This window comes from Typopeltis vanoorti, chromosome 3 (genome assembly GCF_054136105.1).
Source record: "Typopeltis vanoorti isolate ZY-2024b chromosome 3, IOZ_Tvanoo_1.0, whole genome shotgun sequence".
NCBI lineage: Eukaryota > Metazoa > Arthropoda > Arachnida > Uropygi > Thelyphonidae > Typopeltis > Typopeltis vanoorti.
The window spans coordinates 116,259,103-116,273,899 of NC_143551.1; the positions used below are offsets into that span (position 1 = coordinate 116,259,103).

General features: G+C 34.0%; 1 protein-coding gene across 1 annotated transcript in view; it reads right to left on the reverse strand.

Moving 5' to 3' along the window:
- LOC150108493 (thioredoxin reductase 1, cytoplasmic-like) overlaps positions 1-14,797 on the reverse strand; it is a 158,395-nt gene that overhangs the window by 13,066 nt on the left and 130,532 nt on the right. The window contains exon 15 of the mRNA XM_090415906.1: positions 4,916-5,050. Coding sequence (XP_090272032.1) covers positions 4,916-5,050 — 135 coding nt within the window. The remainder of the gene's footprint in view (positions 1-4,915; positions 5,051-14,797) is intronic.

Below are 14,797 nucleotides of genomic sequence, written 5' to 3' on the forward strand. Positions count from 1 at the left end.
GTGATGTTCCATACCAGTCCTTGCCATGTGGTCCTGTTGTATGCTTTTCTAAAGACTTCAACTCTCTGTAGATCAGTCACTCCAGACACACCATCCATTATAATTAGTGATAGTCTTGGGCCAGCTATCTCTGATTGGCTACAAGTAAAGACTGAACTGCCCACTCAGTCTCCAAAAGCTAGATAGGGGAGATAGGCACTGCGCCACCAAGCAGAGTGCCCTAACAGTCGTGTGAAACAGTGCTCCATAGTAAACATTTTAATTAGTATTCTATTTAAAAAATGTGTTATTGTAATTCCTGAAGTGTAGCCTGTAACTCACTCTACCAGATACTGTAGTGCTCAGCTCTATGAAAGTTAACCTCTGCAAGCAGTTTTAAAAAAATTACCAATTCAACCTGTTATTATTCAACGGTCGCCACTAGGCTAGTATACAAGGTGAGTACCTAGAACAGGAATAGGATTAACTTTTAGTACTAAACTCTATCTAACATAATGGGAATCTGCTGCAAAGTTTGTGAAGAGACATGTATTGATGGTACATCTGTTATGAAGTGGGCAGATAGATGCAAAAGTAGTTATCATTTTTATTGTGCTGGTCTCAGCAAAAGCCAATTTAAAAAGCTCTCCAAAGATAGGACACAAAACTGGAAATGCACTTTGTGCAAATTCAGCGAACAACAATAAACCTGCTCAGTGTTTCAACTCTTTGTTCCATGATGGACGCCATTTCAGTGCTAGTCAATGCCTGCTGGCAACTTCTTCCAGGGGTGATGACTCAGGCATTCCAGAGATTAGTAACACAGACAATATATGTATAACAGATTTGATGGGATTAATAAAAGAATTAAAAAGAGATGTCAATGACTTAAGAAGTTCGACAGAATATACCTCGAACAAAATAGATGACTTTCTGACTATCATTGCTGGCCTGACACAAGAAGTTAAGGAACTTAACTTCTTGTGTCAGCAAAAATATCAAAATATCTGTATCATACTGTATGTTTAGGAGAAATGTCATTATGGAGATGACATTCAAAACACATAGCAACTGGCAAGCATGAGAGAGAGAAAGGACCACCCATGGCTGTATCTTCAATCTGTTGATATGATTTGTCTTGGACACTGAAATAATCAAAATAGGTAAGAAAGTCAAAATGCTTGATAATGTCTGGAGGGAAAATCTTGTTTAAGTAAATTAATAGTATCTATTAAAAGAATGTTCATGAAAAGATACTATGAAAGTCCTAAACCACACCATGAAAAAAGTAAAGTTGTCCTTGGAGATCTGTTCTTAGGAAAATTTGGAGAAAAAAGAGCAAAGCTAATAATAATGGTAAGTACCTGCCGGATTTCTGTTCAGGGCATGGACTAGCTATTACTAAGAGCATGTTCCAACACAAAAATAAGAAAGTTTTAAAACAAATCAAAGTTGAGCAGCTTTCAGATGTGAACTGTAAATTAAAATACACAAACATTATTCAAGAAAAAAAAAAAAAAAAGTTTGAAAACAGGAACCAAAGTTTGGGGATTAGGTGGCAAACCCTAAAGAAAACATTGATTCAGCCAGAGTGGCATGTGGTGAGGTTTTTGGCAAGGATAGAAAAATAAGAACTCCATGGTGGACTCAGGAAGTTAAAGAGGCAGTGATGGAAAAATTAAAAAACCATATCAAACATTCCTGGCAAATAAGTCAGCTTGTGCTTTTAGATAATGCAGAGAAAACTCTAAAGCAGTGTGTAAAACTAGCTAAACAAAAGTCATAGGAAGACTTTAGTAAGAAAATAGAAAATAAATATCAGGAAGGCGGCAAAATATTTTGGAGGCTACCGAAAAAGCTTAGAAATGGAAGAAAGAGTACTTTCCTTCATTTCTAAGCTTTTTCAACATGTGAGGATCTTGAAAAAAGATGTACACTAGCAAAAAAAAAAAAGTACATTATCCCCTGTTATTCAGATGATAGAGGTACATGAAAACTGGAGATAAAAATATCCTTGATGTATGGAGTAATTACTTTGAAATATTGCTAAATGAAACAAGCAGTGACAGCACAGTGGAAGAAAATGCTTAATATGCATGCAACCAGGAATACATATTAATATTTGAAGTAGATAAAAAAAAGCTATCAAAAACTTTAAATGTGGAAAGGCAACTGGAGTAGATGATATTCAACCAGAAATGCCCAAGTATGGAGGTAAAAAAGTTTTACAGTGGTTGCACTGCATAATTTGTAAGGCCTAGACAGATGGTCAAATTTCAGATGATTGGAGTAGAGCTCTCGTAATACCATCTATAAAAAAAAAGGAAATAAAATTGATTGGCTAAAAAGGGAAGCTTGATGAACAAGCTGGATTCAGGTCAAATATCGAACATTTGTAAGGTTGTAAGGATCAAATTTTCACTTTAAGACAATTAGTTGAGAAAGCTTGGGAATATAACAAGGATTTGTATTTCAGTTTCATAAATCAGGAAAAAGCACATGACAAGGTGTCCAGAGGAAAACTCTTCAATACACTACAGTTATACATGGCATGTGGGACATTATATCAAGCAATACATAAATAGTCTCTATATGAGCTGTAAATCAGTAGATAGAATCAAAGGAGGTACAAGAAGATAATTTGATGATAAATCAGGTGTGAGACAAGGATGTACATTATCCCCTGTTATTCATCATATATGAAGGAAGGTGGTATTAAATCTGATGTCAAAATTGGAGGTGTTAATCTCAGCTCTTTACTCTATGCATATAATGTTATATTTCTAAAGAAATACAGTACATCTGCAAGATTCAAATTGAATAACTGTTGTAATACATTTGGTATGAAAATCAGCAATAAGAAAAGACAATGAAAATATCAACTGTATCCTGAATGGAAAACCTACAAGAACAAGAAAAGCATTTCAGCTACTCAGGCACAATTTTTAGTAAAGATGGCAAATTAAATATGGAAATAGACAACAGAATTAGTAAAGCTGGTATGATAGGAAGTCAGTTGAATAAATTTATATGAAATAAGAAAGAAATTAGTTAAAACACTAAATTAGCTGTTCTTTTGAATTTGCAATTTCAGCTTATGAATCTTAGAGCTGAGGTAGAAATAAAACACTTGACTAAAGACCGGAGACTACAAATGAGAGCTCTGAGAAAGAGTAAGAGAGTGAACAAATGCCATCAATGGCAATATATTAAAAATGAAGATATTAGGAAAGAATTTAACATTAACATTCAGGCATGTATTAGCAGAGCTAATGGAAGAGGAGAGATTAGCAAAACAAGTGTTTGCCAGGCTGGCAGGAAAAAAAAAAAAGGGAAGACTAAGATATGATACAGAAAAAGTTTTAGAAGACAGAAATATAAGGTCTGATAATATTGGAGTTTTGACAGATAAATTAATTTGGAGGAAAATTATTGATTGGAAGTTGGTAATGATGTACCTTTTCATGTGGTACTATCATAGTATTCTGTGCACTCTCTGAGGATACATGTCAAAAATGTAACGAGAATTCATGTGAGAAGTAGATCTTCCAGTAAAGAAAGAAAATGACAAAGGCGAGTATTTGGAAACTTCATAGGGCAGTCTATGCAATTTACTACTGGTCTTAATGGAACACCAGGCTTATGGATCTTGGGAAGACCATATAATCTGTGTGGATGAACATAAAAGATTAATTTTTTTTTTTCTTCGTTAATTTTTCATTCCAAATAGAGATGTTATCAATTTATTAACCTTATCTGGATCAGATGAAAATGGAAAATGACATAGCATTAAGGTAATAATTCACAATTCAGCCACCTAGGACCTTATTACGCTATGCTCTTACTTAAACTGTAGTGGTGCTTTTAAAAATTCTTCCATAGTATTTTATGTTCCATTGTTTACATACTAAGGATGCTTTTGACACTTAAGCAAAAATTTTATGTCGATTTACTTCCATTTTAAGCTTAAGTCTTTAATTTCTACAAGCATGATAGCTTATGTACCTATTTTAAAACAAACCATCTCACTCTTATTTAAGAGATCCATAAGATGATGACTTGCATGATAACACTGCATATCCATCTCATTCCCATTCTCTAGGGAGACATTCAGATACTACATTATTTAAATATCTTTTAAAAGCTTCCTATGCACTGCAGATATCCTTCCTATTTAGTAAATAATACAATTGGAACAAAGATAGTAATCTCCTGAGTTTGTCATAATTTCCAACTTCGTAGTTGAGCATGTAACTTGTCCCGATTTGAATATCCGCCATAGTTGACTACTTTCCAGATCAGTATGGCATGATCACTGTCCAAATGGTGACAAAACAATCACATACTTAACTGAGACATCTTCTGATGCTATGATCAAATCTAACACCTTTGGCATTAAATTGGTTCTTTCATATGCTGCTCAAGAAAGTTGTTTTACAACAGCTTAATAAATTCTTCATTATTTTATTAGTAGTTTCTGATACCAATATCCCTATTCATAAAATTTAAGTCACTCATAATAATTACTTGTGCAGTATCTGATCCCCCTCATTGCTGTTTTTGACTTGTTCATGAAAAACTAAACTATTTTTCAAATAATTTATACATTCAAGTGAGCAACTGCACATACTATAATTTTATACACAAGAATAATTTGTAGAGAAACTTTATAAGACTCAATGCAACTATGCTGGTCAGTATCACCTGATTATAGCAAAATAAATGGTGAGAGATATCTATAAAGTAACCAGTTCTAATTAACCAAATTTAAATGTAACTTATATAAATGTTTTTTTAAGGACAAAACAGGATAACAAGAGAAGATGTCAAGGCAGGTGAATCTAAGTTAAAAAAGAAGTATAATTTATATAAAATGAAACTTTAGCATGATTTCAGTTTATCAAAACACTGTTAAGTGATATATAAAAAATCTAACCTCAGCACAAGTTGGATGAATTCCAATGGTGGAATCAAAATCAGCTTTTGTAGCTCCTTTTTTGATACCAAGTGCAAATCCTTGAGTAACTTCTCCAGCATTTGGACCCAAATAATGAAAGCCAATAACTCTTTCCTAAGCATAATGTAATATATAAAATATAACACCAATTAAATGTATCTGCACATTTATAAATTTTGTAGTCATATTAAGATATTATAGAATTTTTCATACAGAATTTTTTTTTTTTTTTTTTTTTTTTACATGATTGCAAATTTAATTCAAATTATACTATTGTTTTGAACATACAGTAATTTCTCAGTGCGTTCTTTAAAACAGGCGCATTAATCGAAAACGCAATAACCTATGAGAAAAAGTATAATTCGTTCCTCAAATTTCTTTCTTGAACCTTAATTTTTTTTATAAAAGAATTAAGGTATGTCTTGAGGCCTAGTTAAAGGAAAACCATGAAGCTGAAAGACAAGCATATTCAGAATATAAATTTTATTATTCTACTTCTTAACAAAGAATTGAGCTAACGTAATTTGGCGAGTATTTCGTTTCTTTTTTTTCATAAAACTGACGGTATGGCCCTATTGCCTCTTCTACTCTTCTGCAAATTTTACTGCTTCACTCTTCATCAGGGTCAGCCTCTAAGCGTTGCTGCTTAAAAACTTCGATTGTACGAAAAAAATATTTCCAAATTGTTTCTGTGAAATCTCTTTTGGCTGACTATCAGTGGTTAAATTTTCTTCATATTCTTCAGGATCTTCTCGCTGTGAATCTAAATTTAGCAGGTCGGAATCACTCAATTCTTCAGAATGAGATTTAATTAATTCTTGGACGTTATCATTGAAGGGGAGAAAGAAATGAAGGATGCACGAATTGGTCGCCAACACACAAAATCACGTGCTTTATAGATAAAATTTCCCAACTATTATACAAGCAAAATAGACCACTTTAAAAACTACAATGATCATAAAAGAGAAGTTAATTTTCCGACGTGTAATAATAAACAATTCACCCCCAGAAGACAGACTCATTACCTATTATCGGAATGGATTCTCCTTTTTGTGACATGCGCAGAAGTGTCTCGAATCTGTGGGAGTACTATAGCAGATTACAAATTTTGGCAGTAAAAATTTGGAACATAGTGTACATGGAAGTAGTATAGTATGCCATTAAAAATAATTTTGTAATATGTTTTAAATCAGTAACTAAATCATTTCATTCTGGTGAGTATTTTTTTAAAATAGTTAGCCATAAAAATGTATAGATGGAAAATTTTTTAAATTTTTAACATTTATTTTTAAGATGTATATAGGCGCACTAATTCAATTTGGATATAAAAAAAAAAAAATGACCAACTAATCGAAAACGCATTCATTGAGGGATTACTCTTATCAGCAAATAAAAATGTGCTTTGCACTATGGGATACTAAAACAATCGATGTGAAGTCAGCCTATATATACAAGTAGTCGAATTGTGAAAGATACTTCAAGCACAAATTTGTTTGTCCACACTTAAATTACACATTTTTTAAAAATTTTCTGAAACCAGAACATTTCTAATGATATTTAGTCTATCAAACTTACAAGCTTGTTATGATGTCACAGAACTTGAGAAATATGCTAATAGATGCTTGCATGTAGAAAGCTTGACTTGGCTTTTTAAAGAACACATTAATCCTTCTGTGGATGGAGCAAAGAAAGAAGTCTATACATGCATAACATTGCATTCTTCTAAAAGATGTATGCATCCATAATTTAGAAATTTAGACTTCCAGTTATTTAATCTGACCAAAATCCAGGAAAGTTACAAAAATAAAATTTCCTCAAGGCAACTTTCACTATGGCAAACACCATTATAACCAACTACCAAAAAGTTACAAAACTGATACTAAAACTATATGTTCCTTATTTTGTTTATCAGATGAGTATAGATTCATCATGAAAAAAACACTTTGTTATTGTTGTGAATGTTTTGTTTATGAACCCTCCAGAGAGCCTCTCAGCATGTTCAGCATCACAATTTTGATTAATTTGTGAATGATTTAGTTATTAATTTTTGATTAATATTAAATTACTGAATGAGAGAAATGAAAAATGTTGTCAGTTTAAGAGAGAAATAATGTTACTTTGAAAAATGAATTTAAACAGTCAAATTTCAAGTACCTCAATATTTTACATTTATAACAATATGGTAAGGTAAAAAAAATTGTAAACACTGTTAACAATATAAAGTTCCTATATAATAATATAATATAATATCATCATTCTATATTTTAGTGATATTAAAATCCTAAAACCCACCCCGAATTCAATATCACCAGAGTTCAAGACCGGTACTATCAACATAAGAAGCCTGAACGCAAAGAAATGGAACTAGCTGAGGAATTGGATAAGTACCAGATCGATATAACAGGGGTGACTGAAACAAAAAAGGTAAGATCTTTCTGAGCAAGAAATATAAAATGTTATATTCAGGCAATGACAATCAAGGAAAAGAAGGAGAGGATATAGTATTCAACACTAAATACGAGGCTAATTTTCTTGAATGGCAGGCAGTCTCAAGTAGAGTGATGTGGGCAAATATGAGAATGGGGAACTGGACAATGAGACTTATATGTGCCCATGGTCCCACAGAAGGTTCTACTAGGGTACAAGTGGAGGAATTTTTTGAGGCTTTAGAGAAAGGAACTGACACAACGTAATAGGGAAAGTTGGTCCTCGTTGGAGATCTAAATAGCAGAATAGGAGATGATTCTCAGACATACAAAAATATTTCGGAAAATTTGGAGAAAAGAGCAAAGCTAATAATAATGGCAAATACTTGTTGGATTTCTGCTCAGGACATGGACTGGTTATTGCTCACACCATGTTCCAACATGGCGATGTGCACAAGTTCACATGGAGAGAAGAGGCAAGGAATAAGAAAAGTCTCACTGACTATGTTATTGTTGATAGTGATGTTTTCTCCATGGTACAGAACACCTGAGTGAACAGAGGATTTGAAATAGGAAGTGATCACTATTTAGTCTTGAGCAGGATAAAATTGAATTTCATATTGAATTTCTTATATAACATATAAGAAAGTTTTAAAGCAAATAAAATTTGAGCAGCTCTCAGATGTGAACTGGAGACTAAAATACACAAACATCATTCAAGTTCAAGAAAAAATGAAAGAGTTTGAGAACAGGAACCATACCTAAGAGATTCAGTAACAACCCATGAAGAAAACATTTATTCAGCCAGAGAGGCATGTGGTGAGGTTGTCTGTAAGGATAGAAAATCAGAACTCTAAGGTGGACACAGGAAGTTAAAGAGACATTGAAAGAAAAGAAGAAAGCATATCAAAAGTTCCTGGCAAACAAGTCAGCTCTTAAATACAGAAACAAATGTAAGAAAGCTAAACACTGTGTAAAACTAGCTAAACAAAAATCATGGGAAGAGTTTGGTAAGAACATAGAAAATAAATATCAAGAGGGTGGCAAGATATTCTGGAGGTTGATGAAGCTCAGAAATGGAGGAAAGAGTGCTGTAAAAGGAATTAGAGATGATAAAGGTGACATAAAAATAGGAGAAAAAGATATCCTTGAAGTATTGAGTAATTACTTCGAATAATTGCTAAATAAAACAAGCAGTGATGACAGCACATTGGTAAAAAAACACTGACCAGGCATGCAGTCAGGAATACATATCCATACTTGAAGTAGAAAAAGCCACCAAAAGCCTGAAATGTGGAAAGGTAGCAGGAGTAGATGATATTCGACCAGAAATGCTCAAGTATGGAGGTATAAAAGTCTTACATGACTGCAATAACACATAGTTCAGAAGGCCTGGACAGAGGGATGAATTCCAGATGATTGGAGTAGAACTCTCATAGTACCCATATATAAAAAGGGAAATAAAATGAATGTGAGAATTACAGAAGTATTTCTCCAATGAGTGTTCCTGGTAAGATATATGCAAGTATACTTGAGAAACGGTTGAGAAGGATTGTGGAAGAGAAGCTTTGTGAAGAACGAGCTGGATTCAGGCCAAATAGATGCTGTCAGGATCAGATTTCACTTTATGACAGATAGTTGAGAAATCATGGGATTTCTCAGCTTTTGTAGATCTGGAAAAGGTATAGGACAAGGTGCCAAGAGAGAAGCTATTCGAAACGATAAAGTTGTATGGTGTTAATGGGACATTATATCAAGCAATACTTAGTCTTTATATAAGTTGTAAGTCAGCACTTAGAATTGAAGTATAGGAACGTGCTTTAATGTTAAATCTGGTGTCAGGCAAGGCATCCCATCTGTTATTCATTATCTATATGGATCACATTATGAAGGAAAGTGGTATTAAACCTGATATCAAAATTGGAAATGTTAATCTCAGCTCTTTGCTTGATGCAGATGATGTTATACTTCTAAATAAATCCGCTACAAGTCTGCAAGATTCCCTGACTAAATTGAATAACCGTTGTAACAGATATGGTATGAAGGTCAACATTACAAAACAAAGATAATGAAAATAGGAGTAAACATTTTGAAAATATCAACTGCATTGTGAATGGAGAACCTATAGAACAAGTAAAATATTTCAGCTACTTAGGGACGATTTTTAGTGAAGATGGTAAATTAAATATGGAAATAGACAACAGAATCAACAAAGCTGGTATGGTAGGAAGTCAACTGAATAAATTTATATGGAATAAGAGAGAAATTAGGCAAAAGACTAAATTAGCTGTACACAACAGTGTTTGTGCCAATTTTAACTTATGGAACTGAGAGCTGGGTTAGAAATAAAACACTTGACCAAAGGACTAAAGACTGCAGATATGAGAGCCCTGAGAAAGATTAGAGAGAGTGAACAAATGGCATCAATGGCAATATCATATTAAAAACGAGGATATTAAAAAAGAACTTGACATTGTCAGCATCCAGGAATGTGTTACCAAAGCTAATCTCAGGTGGTATGGTCACTTAAACAGAATGGGAGAGGAAAGATTAGCAAAACAAGTGTTTTCTGCCAAGTTGGCAGGGAAGAGACCCAGAGGAAGACCAAAATATAAGGATTGATACAGTAAAAAGTGCCTTAGAATAGTGCTTCCCAAACACTTATGGATATAAAGGTCCCCCACCCCCTGAAAAAATTAAAATATTTCACAGCCCCCATCGAAAAATAAATCATATACAGACATATATTATTATAATATTTATTGTATTTATATTCAGTTCATAAAACACACCTTGAATATCACAAAAATCAAATGCGAATATTACATTTTTAGCATCTTACATACACATTTAACATGGCAGACTTAGTCTTAAAGCATTTTAAATTTGTTTTCATTATTTCACGGCCCCCTCAACAAAACTAACGGCCCCCAAGGGGGGCTGCGGCCCACAGTTTGGGAAGCATTGCCTTAGAAGAAAATTGTAGATAGGAAGTTAGGAATGATGTAATTTTTCATGTACTATCATATCCTGTACACCCCTTGGGGTATATATCAGGAATTTGATGATGATGATATAAAATACAAAAGTTCTTATAAATACCTTTGCATGTCTCACTTGAAGAATTAAACAGCAACTGCCAATCACTTCCCATTATATTTTTTATGGTATTAATGATCATTATGTTTTGGTGGAAATGTTTACCTTGCACATCACTAACTGCACCAAGTGCTCTGAAATGAAGTGAAACCTTAGAGACATTCTGGCTCCCTTTATGTGGGGGAGGAAACAGGATGTCGTTGAAGACATTTCTTTATAAATTTCTAGCTTTATAGTTGTACAAAACTTTTAATCAATAAGCAAAACAGATTTAGGCTTCTGGTTATAGAGAGATATCTTGCAGCTAGATAATAGAATGAAGGTCCATTTTTGTTCAATGATTTAAGTTTTTTGCAATAGTGGTAATGAACGAAGAGTTGTGTTTTGCATTTCTTTTTCTGGTATCTCATTAACACATACAAAAGCAACTGCAATGTTTGGTAAATCCCAACCTCATATGCTGCAGTACAGCAGCTACTTTTAAACACCATAAATATTCCTATGGCAGACTGTCTTTCAATCTACAATTTTCCTCCATATCAGTCTGTTACTTGTCAAGACTCCAACATTATCAGATCTTATATTTCTATAGTCTAAGGCACTTTGTACCATATCAATCCATCTATATCTTGGTCTTCCTCTGGGTTGTTTTCCTGCCAACCTGGCAGAGAACGCTTGTTTTGCTAATCTTTCTTCGCCCATTCTGTTTAAGTGACCATACCACCTGAGATTAGCTCTGCTAACACTTTCCTGGATGCTGACAATGTCAAGTTATTTCCTAATATCCTCGTTTTTAATATGATATTGTCATTGATGTCATCTGTTCATGCACCGAATCTTTCTCAGGAATCTCACTGCAGTCTCTAGTCTTTTGTCAAATGTTTTACTTTCGACCCAGCTCCCAGATCCATAAGTTAAAATTGGTTTCAACACTAGTCTTGTATACAGCTAATTTAGTGTTCCGACTAATATCTCTCTTATTCCATATGAATTTATTCAATTGACTTCCCAATACCAGCTTTGTTGATTCTGTTGTCTATTTCCATATTTAATTTACCATCTTCAGTAAAAATCGTCCCTAAGTAGCTGAAATGTTTTACTTGTTCCACAAGTTTTCCATTCAGAACGCAGTTGACATTTTCAACGATTCTGCCTATTTTCACTGTTCTTTGTCTTTTCATTGCTGACCATCATACCATATCTATTACAACAGTTATTCAATTTAGTCAGGGAATCTTGCAGACTTGTAGCAGATTTATTTAGAAGTATAACATCATCCGCATAAAGCAAAGAGCTGACATTAATATCTCCAATTTTGATATCAGGTTTAATACCACATTCCTTCATAATGTGATCCATATAGATAATGAATAACAGAGGGGATAATGTACATCCTTGTCTCACACCAGATTTAACATTAAACCATCTTCCTGTACTTCCTTCAATTCTAACTGCTGACTCACAACTCAAATAAAGACTAAGTATTGCTTGATATAATTCCCCATTGGCCCTATATAACTGTAGCGTATTGAATAGCTTCTCTCTTGATACCTTGTCATATGCCTTTTTTCCAGATCGACAAAAACTTAAATACAGATCTTTGTTATATTCCCATGATTTCTCGACTATTTTTCTATTTGGCCTGAATAATATCAAGTATATTAGCATAAATCTTACTAGGAACACTCAGTAGGGAAATATCTCTGTAATTCTCACATTCAGTTTTATTTCCCTTTTTATATATGGGTACTATGAGAGCTCTACTCCAATCATCAGGAATTAGTCGCTCTGTCCAGGCTTTCTGAACTATGCAGTGCAGCCACTGTAAGACTTTTATACCACCATACTTCAGCATTTCTGGTCAAATATCATCTACTCCTGCTGCCTTTCCACATTTCAAGCCTTTGATGGCTTTTTCTACTTCAAGAATGTATTCCTGACTGTATGCCTGTTGAGTGTTTTTTACCACTGTGCTATCACTGCTTGTTTCATTTAGCAATTTTTCAAAGTAATTACTCCATACTTAATATCTATTTCTGTTTTCATGTCACCTTTATCATCTCTAACTCCTTTTACAGCACTTTTTCCTCCATTCCTAAGCTTCTTCAACAACCTCCAGAATATCTTACCACCTTCTTGATATTTATTTTCTATATTCTTGCCAAAGTCCTCCCATGACTTTTTTGTTTAGCTAGTTTTACACAGTGTTTCACTTTCTTACATTTGTCTCTGAATTCTCTAAGAGCAAAAGCTGACTTATTTGCCAGGAACTTTTGATATGCTTTCTTCTTTTCCTTCACTGCCTCTTTAACTTCCTGTGTGCACCATGGAGTTCTGATTTTTCTATCCTTGCAGACAACCTCACCACATGCCTCTGAATCAATCAGGGATTTCTTCAAGGCTTGCCACTGAATCTCCAAAGTTTGTTCCTGTTTTCAAACTCTCTCATTTTTTTCTTCAAAGTCTACAGTTCACATCTGAGAGCTGCTCAACTTTTATTCGCTTTAAAACTTTCTTACATGTTATTCTTTTCAATATGAAATTCAATTTTATCCTGCTCAAAACTAAATAATGATCACTTCCCATTTCAAATCCTCTGTTCACTCTGGTGTCCTGCACCAGGGAGAAAACATCACTATCAACAATAACATAGTCAATGAGACTTTTCTTATTCCTTGCTTCTTCTCTCCATGTGAACTTGTGCACATCCCCATGTTGGAACATGGTGTTAGCAATAACCAGTCCATGTCCTGAGCAGAAATCCAACAAGTATTTGCCATTATTATTAGCTTTGCTCTTTTCTCCAAATTTTCCCAAAATATTTTTGTATGTCTGATAATCATTTCCTACTCTGCTATTTAGATCCCAACAAGGACCAACTTTTTCTTTTTCATTGTGTCAGTTGCTTTCTCTAAAGCCACAAAAAATTCCCCCACTTCTACCTTAGTAGAAGTTTCTGTGGGACCACAGGCACAAATAAGTCTCATTGTCCAGTTCCCCATTCTGATATTTGCCCACATCACTCTACTTGAGACTGTCTGCCATTCAAGAAGATTAGCCTGATATTTAGTGTTTAATACTATGGCTACTCTTTCTTTTCCTTGATTGTCATTTCCTGAATATAACATTTTGTATTTATTGCTCAGAAAGATCTCACCAGTTTTTGTCTTTTTTGTTTCAGTCACCCCTATTATGTTGATCTGGTACTTATCTAATTCTTCAGCTAGCTCCATTTCTTTGCCATTCAGGCTTCTTATGTTGATAGTACCGATCTTTAACTCTGGTGATGTTGAGTTGGGGTGTTTTTTCACATTTGTTCCAGTAGCTGACTTTTCGCCGTTCACCCTGGTTCCCTGGTGAAAACAACAGGGGCCTTGTTTAACCAGGCGATGCCCCAGCCAGCATGAAATTTTATCATGTTGCACCATCATTTTATAATTTGGTTTAAGCCAATAAGAATTACAATTTGGTTGGCTAAATCCCAAATTGCCAGCCCATTCTCGTTCGTTCAGTATCCAGGTAGATACCCAATAGGGTGCACCACGAGAAGGTGAGGATTGGACATTAGGTCAGAAGCCCTGGTTGGTTCTCTGCATTCTTTTAAAGGCTATGTGGAGGTCTCCTCTCAGCTATACAGCTTTGACTTTTTAAAAATCTTGGTTCTATTTAACCACCTAACAGGCCATTATGGATCAAATACACATCCTCATACGCTTCATATCCATCATATATTTCAATGTAATATCAATGGTATTACAATTTTAATTTATCATTATCAATTTTAAGGTTATCATGGATGCAAAGTGCATCCATGATAACCTTGACATCTATAGACGTCTTGGCCAGTAGTGTGGTTAATACCCGAATACAATGCAATCCAAAAGACAACCAAGCATGCAGTGCTTAACACTCATGAGTTACACACATAAATCCACACTTGTTTTGCAGTCTTTAACTTAAAGAAATGAGAGATTAAAAAACATCTGATTGCAAATAAAAAACAGCAAGCTTGTATTACAGTATTCTTTGATGTAATACATTCAGAAGTGTTTAAAACCAAGCCTCAATTTTCCAACTACTGCTGCATATCATGAGTCACAATAACTACAAAAGGGAAATTAAATGACAATTTATTCTGAAAACCTATATATTTAAAACTAATTTTTTTTTTTTTTTTTTTTTTTGGCAGATTTGGATTCAGCATCTTGCAATACATTAGAATTATCTAAAATTTAGTTACAAAAAAATGACCAGCATTAATTTGTCAGATCTGATTTCATCCATTCTTCTGTCCTGAACTGCACCAATCCATAACAGCCTTCTCACAGGCCCTTTT